At 51.9% G+C, this 22,814-nt stretch overlaps 2 protein-coding genes across 3 annotated transcripts in view; one reads left to right on the top strand and one right to left on the bottom strand.

Annotated features, from left to right (window-relative positions):
* The window catches only part of USH1C (USH1 protein network component harmonin), a 47,013-nt gene extending 27,346 nt beyond the window's left edge, over positions 1–19,667 (top strand). The window contains exons 16-26 of one of the 2 annotated variants that reach the window (XM_049618252.1): positions 1,069–1,221; positions 2,559–2,675; positions 3,207–3,689; positions 7,448–7,567; positions 8,649–8,699; positions 11,427–11,468; positions 12,009–12,062; positions 12,390–12,489; positions 15,552–15,658; positions 16,924–16,994; positions 17,959–18,082. In XM_049618252.1, the coding sequence (XP_049474209.1) occupies positions 1,069–1,221; positions 2,559–2,675; positions 3,207–3,689; positions 7,448–7,567; positions 8,649–8,699; positions 11,427–11,468; positions 12,009–12,062; positions 12,390–12,489; positions 15,552–15,658; positions 16,924–16,994; positions 17,959–18,082 (1,422 nt within the window). Of the gene's footprint in view, positions 1–1,068; positions 1,222–2,558; positions 2,676–3,206; positions 3,690–7,447; positions 7,568–8,648; positions 8,700–11,426; positions 11,469–12,008; positions 12,063–12,389; positions 12,490–15,551; positions 15,659–16,923; positions 16,995–17,958; positions 18,083–19,217 lie in introns of those variants that run through there. The other variant, XM_049618242.1, reaches the window with a different exon arrangement.
* The window catches only part of LOC125913211 (L-lactate dehydrogenase A chain), a 968,541-nt gene that overhangs the window by 743,649 nt on the left and 202,078 nt on the right, over positions 1–22,814 (bottom strand). The window lies entirely within an intron of this gene.

The following is a 22,814-nucleotide window of genomic DNA, read 5'->3' on the forward strand; positions in this document are numbered from 1 at the left end:
TACTGGATGTTTGATATTGGGCAAGGGACTTCACCTCTCTGAGTCTTGGTTCCTTCATCAAGAGAATGGGGATAATATCTACCTATGAGCATAGGTAGATTTACCTATGAACATAAATCCCTTAGCACATAGGCAGTCCATACATTGTAATTTTCTTCCTCCCTTACCCCTTGGCTTTCCTGCAACCCCATGGGAGAAGCAGGCAGGAAAGCAGGTTCTGTAGGTCCAATTCCAACAGGAAAAATAAGGAGTGTGTTTGCCTTGCATCTCCTTTCCCTAATCCTGTTGAACTCTGACAGTCAGTACAAAGCAGTTAGGCTGTTCTCTTCCCCCACTCCCATCTCCTAGTCCTATGGTTTTTGGCTAATCCTCAGTTCAGGGGTCTAGTTCAGAGGGAATGGTGGACTCTATGGGATTCAATGGTCTGAAGTTAAGCATCAGAGCAAAATCTGATGTCCCTGGCTCTGGGCTCCCAGGTCTGAGGCTGGCTCCTACCTCCTGAAGCTTAGGACAGAGGATCTCTGCAAATGAGACTCGTCAGCTCTCCCAGATTTTTTGTAGAATCTCCCAGGATGCATCTCTGTTGTCTGAACATGAGACACCTCTCTCTCCAGATGATGGAGAAGGCGTGTGCTCAGATACTAGGACACAAATACAATGTATTCTATTTATACAGCACTTTCATTTTATAAGGCTCTTTTATAGATGTTATTTTATTGGCTCTGAGGGCAAGCCTATAGGCAGGAATTTCTTCTATTTTGAAGATGAGGTGAATCAGGCCCAGAGAGGTTAAGGAACTTAGCCAAGATCACACAGCTACTTACTACTGAGCTAGTAAGCCAGTTCTTCTGGCTGGAAAAAGGAATGTGTCTCCCACTCCACAGTGGGTAGCATAGTGGGTAGACCTGTCCTAAATCTGAGGTCCAGTGCCCAGTGCAGATGGGCAGAGCAGGGGGAGGGGCTCACTTCTGGTGTTGTCTGTGGGCTGAGTGCCCTGTTTGCTGTGCTGTGCCAGTATCTACACTGCTTTTTAACCCTTGCCATGTAAACAATACCACATCTGCTCAGAAAGGAAAGGATAAGAAGAAAGCCAAGTATGACAGCCTGCAAGAGTTGAGAAAGAATAAGAAGGAACTAGAGTTTGAGCAAAAGCTTTACAAAGAGAAAGAGGAAATGCTGGAAAAGGAAAAACAACTGAAAATCAACCGGCTGGCCCAGGAGGTATGTGTCTGGCTCACAGGCTAAGTGAGCATCCCCAGAACATAATTTGGTTGTTCCCCACCATGCTCCCAGGGAACCAGCTGGAGTTGTGTTCCCCAAGTGGAGTCCAAGGATGGAGTGAGCCCTGCCCTTCTGCTCAGTCTAGAATGTGTGATCATCCCACCTGCCCAGGGTCATGGAGACCACCTTCTGGCTTAGGTGTATGTTTGGCATGGAGACTAGACTCCTTGCTAAAGTATGGGTCTGAGGCTAGCCTCTCTGCCCAGATTGTCACACTTAGGTTCACCCTTCACATACCTTGCTAGAGGTTTGAGTCTGTCCCCTCCATCCCAGCCCCACCAGAGTATGAGTCCAAGGCCAGACCTGTCCACCCTATGTATGAATATGAGGTCTTTCTCTGCACTCAGGGTATGACCCCAAGGCTAACCCCTCTGCCTAAATTATAGAACTGAAGTTAGCCTTCCACCCACTTGTCATCAGGTCTGCGTCTGTCCAGCCTCTCTCCCCAGGTTATGAGTCCAAGACCAAATTTCCCCCACCTGCATTCGCTCTGAGAGTATGGGTCAGAGGCTAACCCCGTTGTGCAGGTGAGGTGTCTGAGGCTATTCCCCAATTGATCAGGCAGTGAGTCAGGCTGCTTCCATCAACATAAGATGTATCCTAAGCTAGATCTCTTCAACCTGGACATGTATCTAAAGCTGTCCCCCCCAAAATATGACAAAAGCAGTCGTCCAACATGAGTAATTCCTATTTCCTAGATGAGTTGGGTGACTAACTCCCTAGCTATTGGAGAGGTTATTGGTTCGGCTTCTCTTTAATGCTTCCATGAATCAGAATGCCAAGCTGATTAGATTACAAAATCAGAGTAATGCTGGAAAATGTGAAGTGCATTAGGTCTGGCATTAGGAGCAAGTAAGCAACAAAATTAAAAATAAAATCCAACTTGTTCTTCTGGAACAAAGTAGCCTGGAAGGGGAAAAAGAGTAGAGTTAAAATTTTGGCATGTGCCAGGAGCCTACAAAAGGGCCATTTTTAGAGAATCCCAAGATCCCAGAGTTCATGGGGACCCTGGGAGCCTTATCCCAACTAATTCCAAACAAAGCACAAGTCCCTCCTCTGATTTTGCTAAGTGCCATTAGTCAGCTTCACACTCCAGCATCCTCCCTTCTATTTCCACCTCTTCTGGGGCCAGATGGAATAAGCCAGGGTCTTTTGCTGGATAGTGGACACACCCAACAGTACTCTTTAAAGAAGTGCTTCTATGCTGCTGATTTGAGTGCGCCACGCACGTGTGACTCAAGTGTGCCTCTCCTTTTTGCACTGGCTTTGGGTCCTAGGTGTCCGAGACAGAGCGGGAAGACCTTGAGGAATCGGAAAAGATTCAGTATTGGGTGGAAAGGCTCTGTCAGACACGCCTTGAGCAGATTTCCTCTGCTGATAATGAGATTTCAGAGGTAACAGAGCCCTTCTTTCCACATAGACCCTCCTGCTGACTTCAGAATGACCAGTCTGGGGACAGTGGGAGGAAAGATGGCCACATCAGGTTCACTGTCCAGGGCCACCCCTCCCAGCCCACTCTGCCTTGCTCTCTTGAGGAGGGGGACATCTCTACATTTCTGGGCTTATCTCCTGAGTGGCCAGCAAGTCCTAACCCATCTGAGATGGTCTCAGGCATGTTGTTCTGGAGCAAGGGTGCCCCTTTCACTATTGAGTTGTTCCAGGTTAGATGATAAACTGTATGGGCACCTTACTTGTCACACATATGAGATAACTTGGGACTGTCCTACATTTGGACACTCCTTCCTAGCCACTTGGTTTGGGCTCACCCGAGCACCCAGGTGACAGAGAAGTGACAACCCCATGATTCTGGTTGGAGGGTGATGGATTTCCAGCAGCAAGAGAAACAGGAAAGCATTATACTCAGTGTTTTATGAAGTGGAGCACTGGTCAGACAATTACAGAACTTCCTTGCAACCCTCCCCCAGATGACCACGGGGCCCCCGCCTCCCCCGCCTTCTGTGTCTCCCCTGGTCCCACCCCTGAGACGCTTCGCAGGCGGGCTGCACCTCCACACCACTGACCTGGATGACATCCCCTTGGACATGTTCTACTATCCCCCCAAGACTACCTCGGCCTTGCCTGTGATGCCCCACCCCCCACCCTCCAACCCATCCCCCAAGATCCCCGCGCCCCCTGTCCTTCCCTCATCAGGCCGTGTGAATGCCTCTTCTTCACCCTGGGTCCAACGCACTCCACCCCCCATTCCCATCCCTCCCCCACCATCTATCCCCACCCAAGACCTGACTCCTACCCGCCCGCTACCCTCGGCACTGGAAGAGGCACTGGGCAACCACCCCTTCCGTGCTGGGGACACAGGAAATCCAACAGAGGACTGGGAAGCAAAGAACCACAGTGGGAAGCCCACTAATTCCCCTGTCCCTGAACGGAGCTTCCCACCCACCCCAAAGGTACTGCGCCTGTTCTGCATGCTGGGAGGCAGGAAGAGTGGCTGGGCTGCTGTTTCCCACATCCTCCACTGCTCTTGTGAGCGGAGATGGGAAGAAACATCACCCCACCCCATTTTTGAAGAATGAGCTCCCAACCTGCCTATTGTGGTCATCCTGCATGTGTTTGGTTTCTGCTAATGTTGAAGTACTATACAGTATGGTGAATTGCCTGTGGTACTTGTGATGAGCAACAGTGTATCTATGTCTGCTGGTTTCTCTTGGCTCCTCTTGGCTGGTATGGGCTGGTAAGGTTCAATATAGTACTGTGTTAATGAATAGCCAGAGCTCAGTCACGGCCGGTCACTTTTTGATATAAGCTCAGAAAATCTTGAATATGGGAAATGAATCCCCAGGTTAACAGGGGGAAACAAGGGGAAGATAAGCAGTAGAGCAGTATTAAGATCTTGTAAATGAAATGATAACACTGTCCAGTGCAGTGTTAGGACATTACAATGCCATTTTCTATGGAGTTAGCCAACTACATTGGCTTGAAGTATAATACCCAGAAATTTCTGGCCAACTTCCAGCTCGAGAAAAAAAAAAATGAAGACAGAGAGTTCCTAGAAATCTCCAGATTTACTATATACAGACTAGGGATTTTTTTTTCTTGGATGTCAGGAGGCTGAACAGTGAGCTTTCTCAAAAAGACATATTTCTTATTAATTGTTCTTAATCCAAAGACTATTTTGGAAGAGGTAATCCCCAAAGAAGATATGGAGGTTTGATCCCATGGAGAGACAAACAAAATATTCCTCTGCTCCAGTAACCATGGGGCCAGGCTTGAATCAGAGGTAAAGCGGCTCATATCAGCTAAGGGTAGGAGCTTAGAGAGAGGACAGTCAGTAGTACCTGATCAGTGGTTTTTATTAACCTGCCCTGCATGGATTTGAGTCCCAGCATGAAAAACAGAATAAGCTTTTCAGAGCATTTGGGAAAGCTTGGAGGAAGGTGGGAATGAAGAAAGTGCCAGATGCCAAAAAGGCTGCAGCTTCTGGCAGGGGACTCTCAGAGGGACTCCCTCTGGACCTCTGATGGGTGCTGAGCCCTGCAGTTCTGACAGAGAGAAGTCTATCTGTTCCAGGGATGTCTTGTCCCAGAGCCCAGCCAGGAGCAGGTTCACTGGGGGCTGAGTTAGCCTGGCACAGAGGGCCATATCCTTCTTGTGAGTGCCCCCTATCAAGATGGGCAGCAGCTTTTCCTCAACAGATTCGATTCCACAAGCATGGATTGAGCACAAGCTTTGTGTCTCTATGTGAGGGGCAGAGGGGAGCAGGGCTGAAGGAGACACAGAGGAAATTGGCATACCTGTGCTCTCTAAGACTTTGCCATCTGAAGGATGAGCCACTGTCTGGCCAGCTATAAAATGGCACAGGTTTTTGTTTTGTTTTTGTTTTTGTTTTTGTTTTTGTTTTTGTTTTTGTTTTTGTCGGCAGCTACCTTTATTTGGGCCAGACACAGGTGTTAGATATTCCCATCAATCAGACCAATATGGCTTATGAGCAAAACAGATAAAAAGAGGCAGGACCAGTTACCATTTTCCATGTGTTCACAGGGTTTTTATTTTTGGTTTTTGAGCTGGCCTTGAGTACGAATTTAGAGAGAGCTAAGGAACACCAATGAAAAGGTCCTGTATTTACCCAATAGACATGTCATGCCCAGCTGCCCCTCTACTTAAAGAACAGAGCAGGAATGATGATGAAACTATCAGGGAAGGTGAAGTTTTCCAACAGAAAGCACACTTCCAGATCAGGTTTGAGACACCAGATCTCAACGCAGGACTTATGCTCTGGGAAGGATGCATTCTAACAGAAGGTTGAAGGCACCTTTGCAAAGTAAAGGGCTTAATGAGCTGAGCTTTGAAGGATGGCAATACATGGAGGGTGGGAGGAAGGGCATCGAAGGTACAGGGAACGTAAAGATGGTAAGGAGGAACCACCCCGGGTTTGAATCCTGACTCTGCCACTAGCTGGTGACTCTGGTCATGCATTACTTCATCTGTCTGAGCCTGGGTGTCCTCGTCCCTAAAATGGGAATGCTAATGGCACCTACCTGTTATGAGGATCAAATGGATTAATACATGAACTCATTCAAAGTTCATACTTAGGAGAATGGCAGGCACGTGGTAGGTGCTCAGTAGACATTAACTATGATCAGTGACAGATCAGGATACAAGAAAATTTGGGTGTAGCTGCAAACACGAGATTGGAGGTAAACTCTGCAAACTTTTGAGTCGGAGGCAAGATTCAAAACAGGATCCAGCTTTCTCGGATTCCTCCAAGAATCACGAAGTTCCCACGGTTAGTTCTCCATCAGAGCACAGGGAAGGTTAAAAATTCCTCGACACAAGGAGCCTCTGAAACCTGGACCCTTGTGTCTTAAATGACATCAAAGCCAGGGCTATTTCTGACTTGAAGGCCAGGGGGCTGCTGTTTTGGTGAGCTTCATCCTGCCCATGCCAGCACTTTGGCCCTTGTACCGCTGCCCCTGCCTCATGGCATGCTCCGAGAGAGTCATCACCTGTGCTGCCACAGGAGGCGTGGGTGATCACGTGTCTGCATCTGCACCGTCAGCTCAGCCTCCAGCAGGCATCAGGTGGTGGAAACAAACACTTGTGTCAGCTTGGCACACGTGCCTGCCACATCACACCTGCCAGAGGAAGGTTTTCAGGGCTATGTCTGCTGCCCAGGCACCGTTCTGTGTGCCCAGCATACTACTAAATCCTTCATTTATTCATTCAGCATGTTCAGTGAGCACCTACTAAATGCCAGACACTATGCCAGGTGCTGGAGAACCACCACAAAATGGGCAGCCCAGTCCCTGCCTGAGACCATCTGGTGAGGAGGACATATAAGTAAGCAGGAAACTACCACGCTACCTGGGGGGAGATGGGGGAACACAGGTGCTGTAATGAGCTGGGGTGGAGAGGAAAAGCTCAAGGGGTGCCTTATGAAGGCAGTGACACCCAAGATAACACCTGGGCAGGTAAAGCAGAGAGAGGAAAGAGCATATGCATAAATCAGGGCAAGAAAGCCTGGCGTTTTGGAGGCTAAAGTGAGGCAGAGCCGGGAGGGTGAGGGGTGAAGGATGAGGTTGCAAAGGAAGGTGAAGAGACTCATGAAGGACCTTGCAGGTGAAGCTCAGTAGTCAGCGGGGACCCATGAAGAGTACGGGCAGAGCTGTGACCTGAATCGATTTGTCTTGTCCAAGGTGATGGAGTGTGTTAGAGCAAAGCAGACAGGTTGCATCGGCTCTCCTGGATGCTACTCTTACTGGTCCTCACCGTCAGTCTTTGAGCCTCTGTAACCACCCACCAGGGACAGCAGATGCTTTGTGTGTGGTCCAGGGGATGGAACCGTGGCCAGAAGAAATAGCCTTTAGGGAGAGAGGAGGCTGGATGGCATCCGTGACCACTGAGAGAGAACGTTGAAAGTGTATCCTCTGAGTGACGGTGGCTGCTGGCGCCCCTGTAACTAGGCTCTGGCTCAAGTCTCTGATTTCTTAGAGCCACCCAGTAGTTTCTGTGGCCTCAGAATGCGCTGTGGCCAATGAACTTGTCTTTCTGCTGAAGATCACACCCTCAGCACCTCCAACAGGGTGAATGAACCAGGCGGGCTCGGCATGTGCATGACGTAATTTGCATGTGTGTTGAAGTGCCCTGGTTGACCTGGGCCACCCCCACCACGACTTCACATGGGTTTCTCTTAAACTAACCCTTGTAGACATTTTGCCCAAGCCCACAGCCTCCACGAGGCCCTGGCGTGTCCACCATCTCCAAACCTGTCATGGTCCACCAGGAGCCCAACTTCATCTACAGGCCAGCTGTGAAATCCGAGGTCCTGGTAAGCCCCTTCCTTGGATCCTCTCCAGGGCATCTCCTGAGACAGAGACAAGAGCTGTCTCCTCTGGGTTCTGCTGCCTCTGGAGGGAGAGTTAGGTGGGATACAAACCCACATTAAGTGCCAGCTCCTGACTTCTCCTTGGCCAAGAGGTGAATCCACACGGGTATAAGCCAGGGCTGACAGGACCAGTGAAATTCCTCTTCCTCACTTGACCAGACGGCCTGGAGCTCCATCTAGAAGTGATAATGGCAACAGCTCAGACTTACTGTGAACCTACTGCGTGTCAGGATTCAGTGTGTCAGGATACTGAGGCACAGAGGGGTTAAGTCGGTTGCCCAAGGCAGAGCAAGATCTTACTACTTACTCCAGAGTCTTTTAGACTCCACAGCGCAAGCTCTTACTTACATTGCCATCTTGCCAAACCTACAGTGATTCCACTGGCCCAGGCCTCTGCCCCTAAAGCCTGGCGTGGCATGGTGCAGAAGGCCCTCAGGTGGAAAACTGGCCAAAGTGGATCCACTCAGTTTCTCCAACTCGTCGCTCACTCCTCACTGGACTGGGAGTGTGAGGCGTGGTCCTGAGGGGTGGGGGCAATAGAGTCTGCCCACTCCCAGTCACCTACGGCTGACCCATGTGGAACCCTCATGTCCCAGGGGTACCAGGCACAGACTGGACTCTCACCCACAGTGAGAAGACAGTCATGCCAGAATTTTTCTTCCCCTTTCAAGGAAACCCTATCCAAATGTCAGGGCAGGACAGCTCAGATACTTATTTTGAGCTTTTGCTGTCCTGTCAGCTTCCCAAAGATCAAAGTTCATGCCCCTGCGATAACCTGCTGATGCATCCATGTCGCATTCTCTGGCTGGTGACAACCAGTGGCGTCTGCTTGACTTGAACTGGGCAGCTGCTGCGTCTGGGGGCGTCGGGCAGGCCCCTGGCATAAATCAGGCTGTGTCTATTTGGGGAGGGAGGTTGGCAGGGCAGCCCCAGGCTGGCAGGCCCAGGGTTTGGCACCAGAGGGCAGACGAGACCTATTGGTAACGTCCAGTGTGGAACTTTCTATTTTTTTTTTTTCTGGCAGCCACAGGAGATGTTGAAGAGGATGGTGGTTTATCAGACCGCGTTCAGACAAGTAAAGTGATACCTGTCGTGTGTCTGTAGTCCTCCCCGCCACCCCCATCCCTCCCACTCTGACTTCTTTCGCTGCTGGGAGTGCCAGTTGGCTCTGAAGCAGCCCCAACTACCATCTGCCAGAGCCTCAGGCCAGAGCTATGTTCCTGTTGCCTGCAGCCAGGAGTTGGGAACGGTCTCTATCAGGAGGGGACCCTGGCTTTATTAGACCCCATCCCCAAGCTAAGAGCAGCAGGACCTTGAGGGCTCTGCTCTTTTGCTACTGTTTGTTCAAAGAAGAACAGGCAGAGGGAACCCTCAGAGGGTCACCGAGGCCAAGATGGGCCCTCGCTGCAGCCCTAGGAGAGAAGAAAGGGGGGCCTGAGGTGTCTCCCTGTCCCTCCCCTGTCTTGTCCCCTCAAGGCAGATCACACCTGTATGTGGCACTGGATCAGTCAGGAAGGATGTGGTAGCCCAGATCCTCCACCTGCCTGGAGTGTTCCTGTGCACAAGGATATGGACGTTTTTCCCCAGCCGAGCAGTGGTATCAGACAGGCAACCACTTATCTTCCCCCCTCCTGGAAGCTCATATTCACAGAGCCAGCCAATGGATTGGCTGTGTCACCACCAGTGAAAGAGATCCCAAGACAGAGAAAGACCTTGCAGCCAACCTCACCGATAACCCGCCACAAGACCGCAGGCTGATTTGACTACAGGCAGAGCAATACAAGAGGGAGGTGTCAGTTTCACAGTGAGACCTGGGAGTCTGCAAAGAAGGCTGCTCCCAGCCCAGGCCTGGGGAGTGACAGGCGACAGCTAACAAGGTGTCAAGCACAGTTTCTAAATATGTTATGTATCTGAACTCGTTTAATCTTTAGAGCAACCCTAGGAGGTAAGTGCAATGATTACCTCCATTTTGTAGATGAGAAATTGAAACAGAGAGGTTAGGAAACATGCCCATGATGGCACAGCTACTGTCAGACCCTGGAGTTGCATCCAGGAGGTCAGGCTCCACAGTCAGGCTCCTACCTGCTACACCATCCTACCTCTCAAAGCACTGTGATTATGAGACAGATATTTAAAGGCCTTGTTGTTTAGGGTACAGACAGCTCTCAAAGAGAGAGAGGCTGGATGGTGAGAAGCCCAAGGACCTAGACTGGACGTCAAACCCTTGCTCCACTACCCCCTGGCTGGATGACCTGGGGCATAAATGTCAGTTTTCTGGGCCTCAGTTTCTCCATCTCTTGGATGAAGGGTTGCCCTCCCTCTTCAAGGGCTGACCAGCTGTAGTGGCTTATAAGTCTATGATCTGAACTCAAGACACAAATGCTTGCCATCTGGCCATCCTGAGAGCAGATTCTCACAGGGAGGGAGAAGGGGAAGCCCATAGCCAGCACTGCCCAGTTTTCCAGAAGAAATAGCTAGAAGTGGTCTGGGCCCTCAGTGAAAGAGCATCGACTCCATATCCTGCCTAGTGACCTCTCCCACCCCTGGATTTGCCGCATCCCTTCCTCTGTTTGCTGACACCCACAGACTGACCTGGGAGTGGCCTCCGAGCTGGGCCAGACTCCAGACTCCCAGGCTCTTGGGGGCTGAGCCTGAGCAATGAAGACTCGTGAGGAGGGAGGGCAGATTGATGCTCAGGGAGTTTGGGCCTCCCTGTCTGCTGATGCTTGTTCCTCGTCTTGTGCCCAGAACTTGTTTGCTGCATGCTGGGCGTAGAGAGGGCAGCGGCCTCTCCATGATGCTGGCCACAGGCCTGGGGGGGAACACTTGATGTGGCCTAGGAACTGTGTGCCGGGGGTGGCTCCATGTAGTCTAGCAGGGCCTGTGTGGGCCCTGCCACTGGGCCTCTCTTCTGCTCCCACCTGCCCGTGGGGATGAACTGTGACTTTGCTGCTCTAGGACTCGGCGTACCTGGACCCTCAGTCTGTGGACCCTGGGCTCCCACTCTCTGCGTGTGATTCCTAGGAAGGCAGTGTGTGCTGATTTTGCCCCCCATCTTCCTTCTTGCCAGCTTGTTTCTACCCCTTGGGGACATTGTTCCCACAGCCCTCCCCAAGCCAGAGCTCCTGAGCTATGTCTCCTCCTTCATCCTCCCCTGGCTAAGATTCTGGGGAGAACTCTTACATTCTAGATAAGCATTACATAAAGAACAGTGCTGGGCATGGGGCAAGCGCAGACACCCCTGTTCCTCCTGGAGCCTGACATCCCTTTCTCCCCTCCCCCCAATCATCTTGTGGCCAGATTCCCCAGGGAGAGCAGCCTCTTGCACAGTGTTGTCTTTCTTTGGGGTCAGAGCACTGGGTGGAGACAAGCTGGGCTTCATCCCCAGAACCTGAACCTGGTCTCTCACGGGCACCCGGAGGAACTCGGATAGGACCTGAATGCCTTGAAGCTGTGGGCAGATGATACCTTTGGCAAGGCTGACACTGGCTGCTCAGACCACCTGAACATCAGTGGGTGCCGCTGCCAGCTCCAGACGCCCACCCCACTGGAATGGTGCAGGGGTCCAGGGCTGGGCTCCTTCAAACGCTATCATAGCTTCCTGCTTCTCCCCAGGCAGAAGCGCTCTGGCTATTGGGGTTTCCCGCCTCCTCCCTGCATCTGCATCCAGGCCACATCTGGCCCCCCATGCTCTCCCCTGCCTCTGACCCATTCCTGTCTTTCCCTCTGCCTTAAGCTTGTTTCCCGCAGCACCCTCAGGGAACTCTGCTCTGTGGCCCTGACACCCTCCCTTTGCTTCCAGGATTTCCGGAAATATGAGGAAGACTTTGACCCCTACTCCATGGTGAGAAGATAACTCTCCTCCCTTGGGGAGTAATCCCAGGAGTGGGAGTGGGGGATTATGGTGTGTTCAGTGATGGTACATTCTGAGCCCTGGGGGTCCTGGGGATGAAGTGGGGCAAGTGAGGAGCCCCAAGGATCCCCAACTGGTCTTTGGGGGTGAAGGCTCCTTTCAAAACAGCACTGTGGTGTGACCCACAGGGCTGGTGTGACCCCCAGGATTGGTTGGGGCCGAGGAGGGTTATAACCGCAGTTTCACATGCTGAGCCCTATGACCAGGTGCTGCGTGGTTTGCTGGGTGGCACATCTTCACCCAGCCCTCACGGAATTCTCACAAAGAATGGATCTGGGATCTGCGTGGCCACCTCTGTGTGTGTGTGTGTGTGTGTGTGTGTATCCATGTGGCCGCCATGAGGCCTGGGAACCCCCAGTTGAAGACCGATGGGTGTGGGGCTGGGAAGGGTCCCCTTGTCCATGTACTCTGTGGGGCCCTACCCTTACCCTCCAGGCAAACTCACAGCTTCCAACTGTCTGTTCCCTCTAGTTCACCCCAGAGCAGATCATAGGGAAGGATGTCCGCCTCCTGCGCATTAAGAAGGTACGTGGGCACGTGGAAGTCAGGCGGCCACCACCTTTCTCTGCCCCAGCGCCTTCCCATCTCAGTCCCCTGCTTCTACTCTTGAAGAGACTCCTGAGCGACTCCTCAGATCCCATTTCTTCTCCTTTCTCCCCTGGGAATGTCCCCTCCAATGGTGGGACCACACACCCAGGTCCCACTTAGTGTCCCTACCCCCTTTTCTCCCTGATGGCACTGTCATTGGCCCCATGGCTTCTCTTGCCCTCTCTGTAGCCCTGTCAAGAGGCCCACAGGTGCCCACAGGCTGCTGTCTGCGTGGATCCCTGAGGCCTGTTTTTCTCTAACCAGGAGGGATCCTTAGATCTGGCCCTGGAAGGCGGTGTGGACTCCCCGGTCGGAAAGGTGGTCGTCTCAGCTGTGTATGAGGGGGGAGCTGCTGAGCGGCATGGTGAGTGGGGACCAGCTATGCCCCAGTTTGGGGATGGTGTGGTGGTATACAGGGCCCCCAGGAAAGCACACAGCTGCCAACTTGAGGGGGCCAACAGTTGCTCAAGAATTCCCCGCCATCTGAATAGGTCCATCTATCCATTGAGTCCCACATGTTGCCCATGGGCATTTGATAGTGCCAGGGCTATGGGTATACGGTGAACCAGACTCCACGCCGCCCTCCAGGGGCTCCCCATCTAGTGGTGAAAACATGCTCGGAATTGTCTCATTCTGGCAATAACAGCATGCTAAGAGCTGACAGAGGAGTGGGGGGTGTGGAGGGAAGTTGTGGGATCCTGAGGGGCCCCTAACCCACCAAGGGAAGGCTCCCTACAAGCATGATACCTGAGCTGAGCCTTAAAAGATAAGTCAGTGTTAGCCTTATGATGATGGGAAATAACTTTCCAGGAAGAGGGGACAGCACATGTAACGGTGAGAAAGAAACCATCAAAACCTTCCCTGTTCTTTTAAAAATAAGGGCCAACCGGGGCGCCTGGGTGGCTCAGTCGGCTAAGCGTCCGACTTCGGCTCAGGTCATGATCTCACAGTTTGTGAGTTCGAGCCCCGCGTCGGGCTCTGCGCTGACAGCTCGGAGCCTGGAGCCTGCTTCAAATTCTATGTCTCCCTCTCTCTCTGCTCCTCCCCTGCTCACGCTCGGTCTCTCTCTCCTTCAAAAATAAATAAAAACATTTAAAAAAAATAAGGGCCAACATCTGTCAAGAACTCACCATGCACCGGATGCCATTCTACGTACCTGCACCTATGCTGTCTAAAGTGTTCACGTGTATTAACTCATTAATCCTTATGACAACACCGAAAGTAGGTACTGTCATTACTTTCATCTTACAGCTTAGGGAACCGAGGCACAGAAAGGTTAAATGCTTGTTCAAGGACCCATGGCTGGCAAGTGGTGGAGGCAGGACTTGAACCCAAGCAGTTTTGTCATTTTGCTTTTTCTTGCCTTAAAGCCACTCACCTGTCAGGGTCTGAAACTCATCGTTAGTGATTTCTTTTTTTTTCTAATTTTTTTAACATTTATTTATTTTTGAGAGACCCAGCATGAGCAGGGGAGGGGCAGAGAGAGAGAAAGACACAGAATCCGAAGCAGGCTCTAGGCTCCGAGCTGTCAGCACAGAGCCCGACGCAGGGCTCGAACTCACGAATTGTGAGATCATGACCTGAGCTGAAGTCGGATGTTTTTTTAACCGACTGAGCCACCTAGGCGCCCCAGTGATTCCTTCTTCCAAGTCCAAGAGCCTTTTCAGTACTCTTTTTTGAAGGAATCGGTGGCCTTGAAGGAGAAGCCTCAGGCCCCTCACCTTTCCAGGCCAGAGCAGGAATCCCATGGTCAGATCCCTCCTGGGATGTGCTAGGCTGCAGATGGTGGAATGAAGGGCAGGTGACGACATGGGCAGGTGACAGAGTGATAGGACAGTCACCAGGCTGCTGGCAGCCAGGCTTCTGTTGGTTACAAAGGGGAATCCAGTTCCCACCTATGGCCCCCTGATGACCTCAGGCCTCTCACAGCCATACTCTGAGCCTTCATTTCAGCTGTGGAGCGGGGCCTGCTCAGCTAGGCAGCTGCCATGGCCCACTGCTGCCCTCCTAGCCCATTTGACACATCTCAGTACCAGGTGAGTGAAGAGTTGCTGCCTGGCCTAGGAAAGACACCTGTCTACTGTGTCTGGCAGGGGGAAAGGACCAGAAAAAATGGATGACTTTCCCGGGTCCCTCCCTTCCTTACAAAGCTCCAGCCCAACCACTGCCTTATTGCTCCTGAGGCTCCATCTTGGGTTTGTACAAAAGGAAAAAGTCACCTCTCCCCAGACTCACTGGCCAGAGGAAACTGCAGTCTATAGTCTGGTCCCACACTGCTTAGGACTTGCCAGCAGCTGCTGGAAGTTTCTCCAGGAGCCTGTGTGTTTTAAGCCACTGCCACACCACAGTGTTCAGTAACACACACCACATTCCTGTGGCCTCAGGCCTGCAAGGCTTCTGGGTGATCTATTTCAACATAATCCAGAGAATGTTCCGTGGACACCAGAACTGAGAGAAATCCCTTGAAAAAAAATTTTTTTAAGGTTCTGAGGTTGAAGATGTATGAGAAACCATGCACAATCTACCCACTTCTTGGAGAGCCACAATACATAGTAGCATGTGCAAGGCTCTGACAAGTCCTGCAGTGAGTAACTCTGCTTAGCTTATAACTCAGCTTTTCCCAAACTTATTAGACCATAGGTCATCTTATCCTGGAAAACCTTTAACATCATTCATTTATTCAATAAATATAGTGAATTCTTATTTGTATGCTAGGTATTATGGTAAGTGCTAGGGGTACGGTAGCCAACGGAAGAGACGGTCCCTGCCCTCATGGAGCAGACAGTCTGGTGGGAGGGACCATCAATCAACAGATAGATATATGATTATAAATTGTGAAAATGCTCTGCAGGAAAAGACTGGGATGCTATGAGAGAACAATAGGAAAGACCTGCTCGAGATTGTGTGCAGGTCAGAGCCAGTCTTCTCTGAGAAGGAGACATTTTATCTCAGCACTAGAAGAGAAGGGAGAGAAGGGGCAAGTGTCCCAGGTGGAACAGCATGTGAAGGCTCTGGGGCAGGAAGGAGCTCAGCCCTCTCAGGGGCCCGATGCAGACCGAGAGGGCTGAAGCACAGACAGGGACAGCTCACAGAACTAGTTCATGTTTCAGATGACTTCATGGGTAACACAGGTCTGCCTCCCTCCGCAATAGTAGAGGCCCGGGCAAAGGCTGGGGTGGCGATGGTTCATCACTGGTGTCCTGATTCTACTGAGCTGGGGTGAGGGAGTGGGGACAGGGTAGGAAGTGCCCTTTGAGTAACCTAGTGGATTGTTCCCCCCATGCCTTCTGAGCCCATCTCAGAATTGAGGAGTGAGGTTCCTTCTATGGCCCTACAGTGACCCCCTGCCCCTCACCTTTGCCAAGCCCTGGGACAGGTACGTGTCATGTACAGGCCAGTTGACCAATAAGCCTCATTTTCCTGCAGGTGGCATTGTGAAAGGGGATGAGGTCATGGCGATCAATGGCAAGATTGTGACGGACTACACCCTGGCTGAGGCAGAGGCCACCCTGCAGAAGGCCTGGAGTCAGGGGGTAAGAGCAAACCCCCTCCATGTCTGCCTCCCCTGCCTGCCTGCCTCAAACCCTGACCTCTGCATCCAGGCCTTATAGTCAGGATGCCCCATCCCAGGGTGGGTATCCAGGGTCCCGGAAATTCTTGGGTGACACCCATATAACACATCCAGCCAATGGTCTCAATATGACAAGATGGGATTCAGAAAAATAAATGTCAGTTCTTGGCCTTGAGTCCAAAAAGCAGGTGGCACAAATACAGACTCCAGAAGACCTGGTGTGGCACGGCCTTCTCTAAGTGCACACTGATCAGGAATCAAAGGTGCTTGGGGCTACTAGAAAGCATTAAAAGAAGTAGAGGGCCCAAAATGGAGGAGGGTCTGGTGGTAGTCTGTTCTGTGCTCATTAGACAGCCACCTGGGTCAAGGCCACCACATAAGGTTTTCCTGGCTGTGCACTGCACAATCCGAGGGGGTGCCCTCCTACAGACTACAGTGTGGATGGTGCCCTCTCACGTTGTGCAATGCACAACCTGTGCAACTGTATGCAGGCAGCCGAGCCTGAGGTATTAAGTTCAGTGCCGAGGAAGCTGACCAGATGGGCCTGGGACCCACATGAAGGGATATGGAGAAGAGAAGATTCACGGGTAACATGATGACTGTCTTTGATTATCTGAAGGGCTACATTAGGGTAGAGGGAGCAGAAGAGTCCTTTGTGTTTCTTAAGGGCAGAACTGGATTGGATGGGGAGAGGTCCTGGGGAGAACTTTCAGTTCACTGGTAGGAGCTATATTGCATGGTGGAGGGGCCCAGTGATACTTCACTTGCTTTTTATTGGATACACCCAAGCCGAGGGTGCACAATGATGCCTAAGCCAAGGATGGCAGTGATGCCATTGAGGGGATTCAAGTGTTAGAGTCAGAAAGCTAGGCCTGAAGTTCCCTGATTGGATGTGCATCAGATTGATCTAGGGAGATTGTTAAAAATACTATTTCTCAGGACCTTCCCCAGATTTCCAGGGGCATGTCTATGAGTCTAGAGTTTTAAGAAATCCCCCAGGTAGATTCTCACATTGCTGCCTGGCTCTGGACCACAGATCAGCATTTGGGAACTTAGTGTCATTCAAGGGCTCATAAACCTTGCGCTCTATGGTTGTGAAGTCCCAGAGATTGGAAGCTTCCCCATGGGAAGAAGGCCCCAGCCAGCTGATCTTGAGCCACCAGGAATGGGAATGGAGTGTCAAGGGAAGACATGCCATCAATCCCTGAGCATGCCCCAGAGTCACAGGGCTTCTCCCCACAGGACTGGATCGACCTTGTTGTTGCCGTCTGTCCCCCCAAGGAATATGATGACGAGCTGTAAGTGTATGCGGCCCCTGGCCCTCTGCTTTCTCTTTCTCCTCCTCCAGAATCGTGGCTATCTTCTCCTAGTCTGCCCCCAGCCTTCCTCTAGCCTGAAGGATTGGTCCAAGCACACAGCTTCTAGGAGTAATTGATCCTAAAAACTCCCAGGTTAGAGAAAGCCTAGAATGAAGTCACTGTCCCCAAGCGTTGTCAGTGGTGCCGTCACGACTGTCTTGTCCAAATTCTTCTTGACATATGGAAAACTGAGGCCCAGAGCTGGTCAAGATCTCAGGCCAAGTGAATGATGAAGCTGGGACAGCCTCAGCATTTCTGATTCCCCACTCAGCACTTCATCCCCTGCACCATCATCAGCTAGTTTCCACATTTCTGTGTCCTTTACTATCTGGTAGTTCTTCCTGGATACGTAACTGCATTTCCTCATGCTGAGGACCACAGGACCACAGGCTTTGGCCCCATCCTGCAGGATCTTCAGGGAGCCTTAGGCCAGTCTCCATCTTGCTCTATGATTCTCTGTATGTCTGTCTCTCGATGTATATGTCCCTTCTCTCTTACCCTGTCCTTTTCTTGCTTCCTCTGTTCCTGACCTGAATCTGTGCTCTCCTCTCTTTTACTGTGTATCCATTTCCCCTCGCTGTCTGTCTGTCTCTCTGCCTCTTTGGTGTCTGACGTCCATCCTCATCACCTTCCTCCCCCCACCCCTGCACCCTGCCCACCCATACACTTATTCCTCATCTCACTGCTTGCCTGTCTTGGTTGTGCCTGTTTGCTTCCTCCGCCCTGCACCGGCTGAGTTCTGGGTACGTCTTGGAGAAATCAAGGTCCTGTAACAATTAATTCTGGACCCAGAGCCTAGGCAGGACCCAAGATGGTTGCTAAGTGAAGAGAGAGGTCTGCTGGAGCTCTGCCTGAAAATAACCAAGCCACGTTTTGTGTTTCCTGCTCTGCTCTGCGTATGTAGCTCTTCTCTTACCTCCTCTGCAGCCGAAAGCCCCCAGCCGGTCCGAAAGTTCCTTGAAGACCGTGCTCCTGTGCATAGACACAGGTTCCTCCTGCAGCTGGAGCCTGGCAGCCCCCCACGGTGAATAGGCAGGCGGGCTACAGGGCCCTGTCTGTCCATGCTGCATGCAGGGGCCATCTGCTGCCGGTGCTGGCAGGTTCTTTGGACTGGCATCTGGAGGGCTGTACAAGGCTCCATCCCTGAAGTGCCATCCCGACCTGCTGGGGGCCACCCTGGAATTTTGTCCACCTCAAAGACCCTCCCACTCCCACGGGGGAGCCAAGCAGAGCCCAGTTTGTAGCACACTCGGGACCTGGGTATACCACTCACCAGAGCCCTTGAGAACAGCCATGGGTGCTATGCAGCACCCATGCAAGTAGGATGGGGCAGTGAGCACCATTCTCTACTGGGCACAGACAGTGCCTGATGGGCTGGGTGAGCCCAGAGGAAGTGCAGCCTGGATATCCCCCCAGAGGTGTCCTCAGCGAAATGTGCCTCCCTTCCCTGGGAACACCACCCTCTGGGAGCCCCTGCTCTACCAGGCCCCATGCTTGGGCAGAGCCAGGGCAATTAGGAGGCAATTAAGGCTGGTCCAAAGAACCAGGGTTGGCCTATCTGAGCTGTTCATGTCCTGTTGTGACTTGTCATGGCCTGAGCCCTGCTTAGACCAAACTGTCCCCTGTGCCTTCTCTCTCCCTTGGCTCCAGCTCCCTTGACAGTGTCCTCTGTGGAACACTGTGGAGCCCAGTTTGGGGATGGGCTTCCCACTCTGTGACAGAGCTGTGCTCATGGACAGAGCTGGCAGGTGGCCATGAAACTGGTGTTTGGTGTGGCCTAAGGCCCGCAGCTGGCAGCATATGGGGCAGACTGAGGCCTGGACTTGTTGACTTTTCTGTTACAAGTTTCTCAAAACATGAGGACCTCACGCTCCCAAGACAGTGGGCCTGCTCTGCCCTGCCTTCTGGGATGGCCTCAGTGGCCCTATGTTTTCTGCCACTTATCATGTGCTCTTTGTAAGGGACCCCACACTGCCTTCTGGTCCCCTCCTGTCTCATCCCACATATCCCTTCTGACCTCTCCCTGGCCTCGTGTGCTGTGGCTATAGCGTCTGTGGAGCTGTGTGGGGCCTGCCGTGTGCTGCCTGTTGTCAGGCCCTGCCCTGGGCTGCGTGTGCACCCACAAGGCCTGCATCCGCCTGGTCTGCTTCTTCTTCCCCACAGGACCTTCTTCTGAAGTCCAGAAGGAGAAACCAAATTCACCCCTTGAAGCCAGCGAGCTCTGGACTCACCCTCCTGAACACAAAGCCTGGAACCAGCCTTGAGAGATGCCAGCCTGCAGGCACCCTGGAAACCTGCAGCCAGCACCCAGGGATTTCAGACTCCCACTGGCCCTAAAGTAGGGCTCCGTAAGGAAGCCTGCAGGCCACTCTGATGCCCACCATGGAGGGAGGAAGAAGCTGTTCTGAAGAGGGCCCCTGGGATCCAGACTCTCATTTCTTGCTTCCAGCCCTGTGAATTTGGTTTCTCCCATCCCTGGGAGACTACCCCCTTGAATTTGAACAGGCCCTGACTCCTGGGTTTCTTTCCCCTCCCTCTCCTCTTACTTCTGCTAATTGCTGCCACAAATCTTCCTCTGAACTCATTAACAAAATAAACTGTTTTATTTTCCAGCTTCCAGAAGTGAGTGTCGATTGGGGCAGCAGATTCAAAACTCTCAAGTTGAAAAAAAAAGTACAAAAACAAACAAAACGTAAGGTCTTGGCCCTTATTCAAGAGTAGGAGACAGGACCCAGCTCTGGAATCTGGGTCTGACATAAGGACATGATCAAATGGCCAGTGGCTGGCTTTGAGGAAGGGGGGCTGGAGCAGCAGGAGATGGGCTGGGCTGGGCTGGGTTTTATGTCTTCTCAGAGAAAGATGGCGGGAAATGAAGCCACGAGATAGGGACTTTGCTCAGTTCCAGAAAGCATAGTTGTAGGCAGGAGTCCCAGAGGATTACCTTTAAGTATGGGATGCCCCAGGTTCACTCAGGGACAGCATGACCACAGCTGCTTCTCCTGAAGTCACTAAGACAGGATGCTAGGGAGGGAGGCAGGGGCAGGGGGCCTATTCTGTCCATGAAATTCCATCCAGTGGAAAATCATGGAAGGAGGCAAGGGCTTGAGGCAGGAGGGTATAACTCCACGGGGTTGGCAGGGCGTAAGTCAAGGCCCCCCTGGTTACAGGGCCCAGGGATGCTCTCAGGCTAGCTCCAGGGAAGAGAGAGGTCACCAGGGTACTCCACGACCAGGAGACATGGTGTCCCCAGGTCTCCTGAGAATTGGAAATGGAAGGTGGTTCTGATTCAAGGTGTTTCGGAGCAGCAGCTTTCTCCATTGAGGCCTCCTGTCTCTGCCGCCACTTCCCCTATGTCCTCAGAGCTCAGCTTGAGCTTGGCCATCATCATCTTCCACCTTTTAGCTGTAGCTCCACCAAGCCACATCGGCCCCCCCTCCCCCACCCTAATCTCCATTTCCCAATTCCAGATTCCCCAGGCAGAATCTTATTGGGCCGGCTTACCTGAGTGGGTGACCCTGGGGCCAGGGACCAATCCTAGTTCCAATCAGCTGAGGTTGGGCAGGGAGTGGGTCGTGACCCACCCAGCATGACTGCTGAGGCAGCAGGGACTATGTGTAGTGAGTCATGTTCAATGGAAGGGGCAGAGAGAAAAAGAGAGAGAGAGAAACTGCTGGCCTTTTTGATCTTAGTGGAGACAAGGCCACAATGACCTCCTAATAGCTGGTTTCCAGAGACAGCAATCACACTGAGGAATTCTCCGTTTTTTCTTATCTGGCCTCCAACCTGGCTCTGGAGACAATTCCAAGACGAAGGTAAAAGAAGGGAGTTCATCTCTGCTGACATCTACTGCGTGCTGGGCCTGGGCCCGACCCTGGTCTCTGCCATCTCAAACTGCAATGACTGGAATTGATCCACAGCCCCCCCTGAGGAGCCTAGAGATAACAGCCAACACTTAGATGACATTGACTGTATGTCACGTACTGTTCTAAGCACTAAGTTCATCTGCTCCCCTTAACTCTATGAGGTAGATACCACTGTTGTCACCAACTCCATTTTATTAAGAGAAGACTGAGGGACGAAGAGGTTAAGTGACTTTTGTTAGGTCACATGGGAGGAGGTAGTGGAGATGGCATTCCAAACCCCGGCGCTCTTGCTCAAGGGACCGTACCTTTCTCCACTGTATGTTGTATGGGGCCGGGCAACCCTCACTGGAACATATCAAGTTCTAGATTGTTGGCAGAACGATTCTCTCCACACGTGAAGAACAAATCGCGTTTTGCTGTTCAGTGATGATTACTTCCTCTTGTGACCCGCAAATACTGCTGTAGAAACCTTTAGCTTGTTGATGCCTGGGATCTCAAATTCATCTCCCGCTATTCTTAGTTACTGGCACCTTAGAGTGAATGAGTTTATCAGCGCTTATCAGGACTTGATGAGTGACACAATAAAGAGGGCTTTGAGCCCCTGGTGAGAGAAGCAGGGTAGGAAGGTATGCCACTGCACAGGGTGGGAAGAGACAACGAAGGGAGGCCGGGGACTTGGGTGATCCAAGCCCTAAGCCATAGGTTTGTTTAGAGCAGGGAGGGTGTGTGGGCTACAACGAGCTTCAGCTTCCTCTTTTTACGAGGCCTGACTCCATCTTCATTGTCATCAAGCAAATCAATTCTCATGCATTGGAAAGTGGTTCCATGTTAAACCCAAAGTACTCAGCTCTCCCCAGCAGACAGTGGCATTAACCAGGTAAGAAGAGGGAAGGTCCAGAGGAAGTGTATCGAGGTGGGGCCCTAAAGCAGCTCCTGACCTTCTGTGGGGGCCATGAGGAGCTCCGGTGAAGCTAGAGTCCACCAAGGGGACTGGGCCAGACATGAGATTCCGCATCAGTGTCCAGACAAACCCATCCAGGCCCAGGACTGTGCACGGCCTACATTGCTACTTCTGTCCTGGGGCTCTGGCCAGGCAGCCACTGATCACTGATCAAAGGTGGCCCACAAGGGGAACCCCATTTGCCACCTTTGAATCTAACCCGCATCATTGGGTATTTGGGAAAATTGAGGCCAAGGAGGGGATGACTTATCCAGGGTCCGCCTAAGTTGGTGGCACAGCTGCCATTTCTACTACACTGCCCGGTGGGAAAAATAACTAAAAAGGCTGGGAATTCAAGGATGCCTTTTGACTCTGAACTTTTAGCATTTTATCCATCTCATTGAAGTTGCTTCCCACAGCCAGTCCCTGGGGATACTAAGCCGGCTTTGAGCCTCTCACCTCTGCATCTGGAAGTCAGAGTAAAAGGGTCAAGTTTACAGCCTCTATGCTTCCAGCACACCCCTTTAGGGCCTGTGCAGGGCTGGGAAGCTGGTTTTCACCCATTCCAGCCTAATTCCCCAGGCTGAGATGTGGATAAGAATCTGTTTCCAGGGTTGAAAGCCCTTTTCTCCTCCTGTCCCTTCTATGACTCTTCCCAGCTCCCTGGGGCCCGGGCTGGCCATGCCTCTGTGAGAACGGGAGGGAGCAGGAATGACCCCCTGGGAAAGTCAGGTGGGGCTGGCAAAGGCAGAGGGCAGAGGGCCAGAGAGCCTGCCATAACTGTCCTCATGGGACCTAGGATTTGCAGCCTACGGACCTACCCACAGGCCTCGGTAGAAGTAAGATTGCTACTAACTTTTAGGTGTTTACTATGTGTCAAGCACTAAGGGTATAGTGATGTTTAATCATTGTAAGACATTACTAAGAGGTAGACAGACCGTGATGTTCTCTTCACTG

The sequence above is a fragment of the Panthera uncia genome, chromosome D1, assembly GCF_023721935.1.
Source record: "Panthera uncia isolate 11264 chromosome D1, Puncia_PCG_1.0, whole genome shotgun sequence".
NCBI lineage: Eukaryota > Metazoa > Chordata > Mammalia > Carnivora > Felidae > Panthera > Panthera uncia.